General features: G+C 41.5%; 1 protein-coding gene across 2 annotated transcripts; it reads left to right on the forward strand.

The window, feature by feature from the left end:
* Positions 1-467: 467 nt before the first annotated feature.
* Positions 468-7,470, forward strand: LOC122838385 (complement C1q tumor necrosis factor-related protein 7). 2 transcript variants are annotated; one of them, XM_044128994.1, is made up of 3 exons: positions 468-837; positions 3,053-3,289; positions 6,044-7,468. In XM_044128994.1, the coding sequence occupies exons 2-3, from the start codon at positions 3,061-3,063 to the stop codon at positions 6,670-6,672; spliced, it is 858 nt and encodes a 285-aa protein (XP_043984929.1). In that variant the 5' UTR covers positions 468-837; positions 3,053-3,060; the 3' UTR covers positions 6,673-7,468. The 2 variants fall into 2 exon arrangements, with proteins under 2 accessions (XP_043984929.1, XP_043984930.1); XM_044128995.1 differs by lacking the exon at positions 468-837 and having other exon boundaries at positions 3,058-3,289; positions 6,044-7,470.
* The last annotated feature ends 747 nt before the right edge of the window (positions 7,471-8,217 follow it).

Below are 8,217 nucleotides of genomic sequence, written 5' to 3' on the forward strand. Positions count from 1 at the left end.
GAATGGTGTCTCTGTGCCATTAGTGGTGCTGCATTTTTTGTAAGAGTTACATACTGCAACTTTAAATGTGAGCCATGCGCATATGGAGTAAATGGCGCCAATAATGCTCTCAGCACGTTTCTCCATGAAACAAACACAGCTAACACGTTTGGCTAGGAGCACTTTCCACGATAAAAGGAAAATACACCGAGAATGACTATTGTTGTCAACTATCTAATTTTTCCTTTTCTTTTTTTACTGTCTCAGTCCCAGTTTTTGGTCACAAATATATATATTATTTAAAATAACCTCTGTCAAAATAAAAAAAAAAAAAGAAGACTACCATTATTTAAGAAACGTGAAGATGTTACAGATAGCAATAAGACATGGCGCCATCTGGAGGTAAACGTTATAAATGCACATTAGAGCCACACGGGTCACCTCGTTCCACACCATTGTTCTCATTTCTGGTTTCCCACTTTATTTCTACAACATCAACCCATCTGAGCTCTACGATTCTGGTGTGATTCACACCCGCCGCCTTCTTCCGTGACTCCACGGATCCAGACGGCAACATGTGGTCCCTGGGTTTGACACGACCACAGCCTGTTTGCCTTGGGAAGTTTATGGAGCAAAGAGAAGGGAGTGGATCTGGAGGAAGAGCAGGAGGAGGAGGAGGAAGTTGGATGCACTGTCAGACGCTGTCAGCAGCAGAGCGGCGGAGTTCTGTGTCAACCCTGCCAGAGGAACATGTTCTGCGAAGGAAAAGGCTGGAACATGAGCACATAAGGAGACGGAGACGCTTCAAAGTGGGGGAATCTTGATCAGCCGTGAAGACGCACAGCTGTAGAGTGAGGGGTAAGGACATTTAAGAGTGTTTCACTTGGAGGGATGAGAGGAGAGGATGATGTTCCAGACCATTGTTCTCCTTTTTCCGTCATTAGAGTGAATAATAAGTGCATGAAAAACACGTCTGATGTAGAGTGAGGCAGTGTTCTTGTCTGTTTTCACTTCTTAACTTTTTCCTCCATTTGGAATAGCTGATTAGAAAGACCACCAAAGAGCTCACATCGATCTCTTGAGACAAACATGCACGTCCACCTGCAGAACCGTCCCCCGAAAAAGACACAAAAGAACCTTTCCTGCTGCTATTAATTGAAACTTAATTTAATGTTTTTGCTTTTAAAGTTCAATAGCTATTACATAACCTCCAGGAGACTGGCCACTGATTAGCCCTGATATCAAATATAATGCACACCGATGACCAGAGGGGCTGTCCAGCACATTCCTGCAGGCGGGTTGGAGATGCCTATAGGATAGACAAAGTATGAGTAACGGAAAGGAGAAACAGCTCACTCTCTGTTTGGAGACTCCGGAGGGAACGATGTTTCTCTGTAGGCCTGACCCCAATGTTCCACTGACCAGAGACAAACAGCAGATGCACGGCTCGCGTTCTCACACCCACGTTGGCAAATCTGCCAAGAAAAGGCCATGTGCATCCATCATCTCCGCAAATCCCCCTCTGCCGAACTGTTGAAAGACTCTCACAGGACAGGATTATTTGTCAGTATACATCCATATGGAGTAAGAAGTAAGGAATGTGCTTCTTGAACACCATGGTTAGGGTTTTCCAGGATGAGAGCTGATTTGCCTGTGTTGGGATGCCTTTCCTTATGGGATGTTCTTCCGTCTTCTTCTGTGGAGAAGCTAGGTTGCGAGGGGCCCAATGAAGTGCCATTGCTTTGTGTTTAGGAGACAGAAGTCGCGCTTGTGTGATACGTCATAGCTGGAGAATGTCTTGGCAGAAGACTTGGATTGGAAGAGAGCTAAAGATTTCTGTTTTGACGTCTCTCTCTCTCTGTCTCTCTCTCTCTCTCATGTAATCCTGCGGCCGGTTGAGAAGTCTGTGGATCAGATATTAGCTGTTCCTGATTACAAAATCACATCTGGCCTCATGCTGCGTTCAATAAAGACAGAACAGCGACAGACAAAAGGCTTTCTCCATACCGCCTGCTGCCACCATGACGACAACCCCGAATGAGGGTTCAAACGGAGCTGTCGTTTCATTCGTCACCTAATTATCTGTAAGAACAAAACCTTCTTTGGTTTTGCAAGAGTATCCCCTTCCCCCACACGCAGACCCACGCACACACACTTTTTCACATGTTGTCACATTACAACTGGAGACTTGAATGTTTCTTCAATGTAACAAACAGACCAACCCGAAGTAGTGCACAGTTGGGGAGTGGAAGGAAAGGGAGGAATAGTTTTAAAATTTCTTTATTAATGACATCCTGACGCCTGTTTTTTTTTTTTTTTGTCTTAAGTCCCTTTTACTGTGAAACCCCTAAATAAAACCCAGTCCAGCCTATGCTCTTCAGAAGTAACCTATATACTATGTTACTTCTGAAGAACATAGTAACATAGTTTATAGGTGAAACCAAAAGTACTATGTGGTTTCACATAGTACTTTTGACTAGTATTGACATTGTTATATAAAAAAAGGTACACTAGCTATTTAATCTAGCTAGTGTACCTTAAAACAGGACCAGCAGCTTTAACATACAGCCAGAATTATGAATCCAGTGGTTTGGTTTAGAGCATGTTTATGTTTTAAAATGGCCCAGTCAAAGTCCGAACCTTAATCCGATTGAAAACAAGTTGCAAGACTTGACAGGTGAAGCTCACAGACGCTCTTCTTCCAATCTTGCTTAAGTTGATAACATTTGAAAGGTATAATGGGGAATTATTATATCTATTTCATTTAACCTTTATTTGACGAGGAAGCCTGATTGAGAACAAATTCCTATTTTCAGTGGTTTCACAAAGTAGCTACTATTGACTAGTATTGACATTGTTATCAAAAAAAAAAAAATTTTATCCATCTGTGATGTTCCTTCCAGTTTTAAACCAAGCACTGCTTCGTGTTGGTCCAAAAACACGAATAAAACTCCTTAAGGTTTGTTGTAAAAAGACAAAATCAGAAAAAGTTCAGGGGTAGAAACTGTTTGTGTTGCACACGCAAAACTAACAAAAAACTAACTTTCCTTCGCTAAATTATTTGCTTCTTCAGATTTGAAGATGTGGGCATTAATGGGAGCGATCTATCTGTGTCACTGCGTCGCCGGGCAGCTGCTCGAGTCCAAGCTGAAAGGAGCCCCTCGACTGGTCTGCAGCGTCCCCGGGTCGCCTGGCCCACCCGGCAAACTGGGTCCCGGCGGGCCGCCGGGAGCAGATGGGAATGTTGGAATTCCAGGAAGAGATGGCAGAGATGGCCGAAAGGGGGAAAAGGGAGAAAAGGGTGATACAGGTATAATATGGACTCTTTATTTCGGGCATATGTACTATGAAGAAAAAAAATACATCAAACATTATATTTATGTGGCAAATAACCACATGCATGCTTCTAAAGAAACATCACCAGCCTGTGAGCAACAAGAACCTGACACAGAACCGATATTATTGTATTTGCACATGGAGCGAAGTCATTTTGAACTTCACATATAAGCGAATCAAAAACAAGCACAATTCATCACATTTTCTCCAGCATGCTTAAAAGTTAGCTTCATATTCAGAGCGTGCTGATAGCACCTTTTTGGCCGATCACAGATAATTTAAAAAAAAGCCAGACCTGCCGACTCTGATTTTGGCCGACGCCGATTTTTTCCCTCATAACTGTCACAATACACCTTCAATATTCCAATTTTATTTTATCGAAAAACACTGAAGAAAACCTGGTGAAACAATACAAACTTGTTTGAACAGCACATGACGTAGTACTCTCGAATGTATATGAAATATTTAGAGCATTGCTATCCAAACTGCTACCTTGAGCCTCTTACATTGTAGGTTTTTGCTTTTACAAAATCACAAAGTTTGAGGTCAGTTGAGGACAAGCGAACAAAATGACTTAATTCACCAAAATCATTGTGCAGACTTTCAGGCTTCCTTAACTCTGAAATTCCTAAATGCGGCAGCTTTGTGGCTATGTCAAAGTAAATAAGATCGTTTTCATCATTATCATTATCGGGCGATCACCAAGACCCAAGATTAAGGAAATCGGGAAAACACCTTGTGGCTATTCCAACCGACAAAGACTTAAAGTGAAGTGAACAAAACAGAAGGCCAAATCATCACACCTCCTCCACTGTGCTTGTCGGTTATGAGGTTCAAAGTTTTGACTTGTGCGTTGCGGCAAACATTTCCTCTTCGATCTCATCTCAAAAATGTTTTTTGAACAGAAACAACTCTGCAAAATTATGTTCTCAAGCAACATACTTTTTCTGCCTAGCAATCCTTCCCATCAACTCAGACTTGTTCTGTCATTTTGTAAATGTTATCAGCTTCAACCTTTATTATAGCAACCTAGACGTATAGAGTGAAGTGAATTAAGTGATTAAAATTTTTTTAAAACCACTTTTTCCAAGTTTAGTTTTTTTTTTTTTTTTTTTTTTTAAATAACTCGAGATGTGAGCAAAAGCCTTGCAAACCCCTCATCAGGAGTTGATCATACCTGCCAGTTGACTTCAGTATTTGGTCTGCTGGGTTTGAACTCAGAATGGGAGTTTTTCAAACACAGCTGTTTGGTCTTGGCTGAGTTTCCGTTAAATATTACTGCACTGACTGTTTAGTTTGCTGATAGAGAGCTGGAGGTATTTGTAATTGCTAAAACACGCGGTGTAATTTCTAGGCATGTACCAGCAATGCCAAGCCCAACAATCCAACAATTGCATCCTTGTGCTTCTGCACTGACCTGTTTAAAGCGACAGCGTGCAGAGAGTGAAAAACAGGAGGATTGATGTGATTTTGTAAGATGTTGTCAGTTAAGACAGATTCATTCATAAAACTTAGGCTGTTTGGATGTGCGTTTATTGATTTTGCCAAGGTTTTTTTTTTTTATACTGCTTCAAATGTCAGCCTTCCACTAAGGAACCAATTTAGCCTAGATCCTGTTGATCTCGACAAAATAAAATACCAATCCGTCAACACTTTAGAACCCTATAACACAATAAATCTGTCAGCAATAAAAAAGTTTTTTTTAAAAAAGACAAAGGCTATGTTTTCCATTGTCTGGATTCCTGTAGAACACCTCTCTGGCCTACAGAGCATGCTCAAACATAAACTACGTCCTTGCTTTGGGCTATTTACTCTGGATGGAGGTGATCGGGTATAAAATAGTTCAGAGGAATGCGGCCTCCAAACTATGTTGTTGTTCTAATATCAAGTTGGCTGCATTCCAGCTGTGACCTAATCCAAGGAGTAGGTGTGGTGCTGAAACTCATACAACTAATGGAAGAACAACAGAATAAGGAATCAGCACATAGGTGAAAAAGTCTTCATAACCCATGAACCCATAACCCGTGGTACACAGCAACCACCAACTGTAGAGCGTTTCGTCGAGATTTTGTAGGGTAGACCAACACAGAGAAGTGCACAATTGTGAGATGATGTACATTTCTCAATATTTTCACAAGCTGAACTACTCTGAGGCAATATTTTTTTGCATTACAGTTCAAAATGCAAAGCAATTTAATTTTGTCATAAATGTTCTTTTGCACGTTTAATTAGTTAAACGTGCAATATTTGAAGAAAACAAACTAATTGTACCTGTCAGAATTGTGTATGGGTCGCCGGTTTTACTGGACCAAATTCCACAGCACATCTACACGTTAAAGTTGTCAAAGTCAAGCTAGCATCACCAACCTACTTCCCGCTCCCTTGCTGTATTTTGTTTGCTAATTAAAACTTTTTCCTAGTTGTTATAGTGTTGACAGTTAGCATCCCTTTTTCTTTTATATATCATCTCGTACATTTAAGGTTAAGTGCGTTCTGTTGACAATTTGTCAGCTAAAACCAAAGGTAGTCATCGTCAGCCGGCAGCTTTTTTCCCTCCAGCAGGGACCTGGGGGCAGGATCCTGCAAGACATTGGGTCAAACTGGTTGAAAGGAAGTTTCAGACAAAACACTGCTTCACAGTGTCCCGACAGAACACCCTGCGGTTGTAAAGTCACAACCATAACACTGTCAGCAAAACCGACATTTAACTTTGACGTTTCTGTTCTAGGGGTGAAGGGCAGAGTTGGCCCGACGGGGAAAATTGGAGAGCGAGGTGAACGCGGCCCCGCGGGAAAACGAGGCCCCGCGGGAGACAACGGAGACGCGGGGCCTCCTGGACCTGCTGGCCGCGATGGAGATAAAGGCGATAAAGGCGAGCGGGGACCCCGTGGAACTGCGGGAACGTGCAAATGTGGCAGCCTGCTACCTAAATCTGCCTTCTCGGTGGGAATAACCAGCAGCTACCCCGCAGAGAAGACCCCCATCAAGTTCAACAAGGTCCTCTTCAATGAAGGCGGACACTACAACCCCCAGACAGGGAAATTCATCTGCGCATACCCAGGCGTCTATTATTTCTCCTATGACATTACACTGGCCAACAAACACCTGGCTATCAGCCTGGTGCAGAACGGTCAGTACCGCATTAAGACCTTCGATGCCAACACAGGAAACCACGACGTGGCGTCTGGTTCCACCGTCATGTTCCTGAACCCCGAAGACGAGGTGTGGATGGAGATCTTCTTCAGTGATCAGAACGGTTTATTTACGGACCCCAGCTGGGCTGACAGCTTGTTCTCTGGGTTCTTACTCTACGCAGACACAAACTACTTTGACACACTGGCAGCGGACTATGCGTAGAAAACCCAGAGAACAAGGCAGAACCGCAAACTGTTTGCTACTGATATTATCACTCAATCAGAACACGTTTGGTGTGAACAAACTATATATTTTGTTTTATTTACATGTTTGTCCTACTATGGGATTAGTGAAGTATTCATTTAACATTGCGGAAATCTGATGAAGCTTCAGGTGACTTATTTGATTCCGGTGAAAAAATGGATTTAAATAAAAATTCCAAATAATTCAAGGTGTGAATTTGTTTAGGAAAGAAAAAGACATTCTAACCTTCCGTTTGGGAGACATTTTCTACTCTGATTTTGGCTGAGATTCTTCTATATTCATGAAGAATTTTTTTGAAACTATTTGTTATTTTCTAAAATAAAGTAAAGAAATCCTACAGCTTCAATTATGGACAACCCTGACCATAGTCTTTACGAGACAGAGTGCTGCAGTACAGACTGCTACAGGAGAATGCCACTGATTCATTCATGATTGTTCAACCCTCTAGCAAAGTCTCAGTTTGTGATCCTTATTCATGTTCTCTGAGTTAGTCACCTCGGGTGTCCTCTATGATCTCCAGTGGATTAAAGGCTGCTTGCTTTGGGATGGTTAAAAAAAAACAAAACAAAAAAACCCCACTGAACACCATGTACAGACACAGCTGCTAAAGCTGCATATCTGCTCCATTCAAATTTCAAATCTGTAAATCCTAATCCTGGTCAGTTGGGATGGCTTTAATCTGTATCCCGGAACATAAACGCTGTAACCAGTTAAGATTGCTTTGAATAAGGTTTTGATGTGAGCTTTATTCACTGTAATTATTTGGATTATGGATTTGAATGCGAACTGCAAAATGCTGATATTCAGCATGTTTTGCTGGATTTAAATAATTTGCAAATAAAAACTCAGATATCCTGTTGTGAGTTTTTAATTTAGCAGAATATGTGGCAATGGAGGTGAGAAAATGACTGGGATAAAATGCAGAGGACTTGCAGTCCATAAGAAACATTTGCCCTCCTCCCACTATGAAGCTGTAACTATAGTTCAGGATTCATCCTACCGAGGCTGTTTTCAAGCCTTGTTAAATTTGCAAAACTGGGCAGATTTCTACCCAGTTTTGTCAAATTTGATCTTTATTGTAGAAGTGCAGATGAAGGGGGGGAGAAAAACTACTCCACAAGCATCACAAGTTCAGAAAAATCCATCTCTCCATCCATCCTAGTTCTGTTTCATTCCTGGGAATTTCAGGATCATTTTGATTTCTTTACAGGGATCTTCTCACAATCTGTTAAAATAAAAATGAATAAAACCAGAAAATCCTGGGAGTTTCTCTGTGAATGTGGAGAATTCTTATGCATTGCTATGGGCAGGCCCCAATAATAATAAAAAAAAAAACAACAAAAAAAACAACTTGCAAGTTTGTCCATCATCGCGCCACGTAGTGGGCGGGTTACTTTACAGAGAGAGCCTTGATTGGCAGTTAATCCGACCAATAGAAATCCTTCTCTATGGACAATTAGGTTGCATTCACGACGTCACTCGTGGTAGATTGAGAAGTAGTTT

The sequence above is a fragment of the Gambusia affinis genome, linkage group LG10, assembly GCF_019740435.1.
Source record: "Gambusia affinis linkage group LG10, SWU_Gaff_1.0, whole genome shotgun sequence".
NCBI classification, from domain to species: Eukaryota; Metazoa; Chordata; class Actinopteri; order Cyprinodontiformes; family Poeciliidae; genus Gambusia; species Gambusia affinis.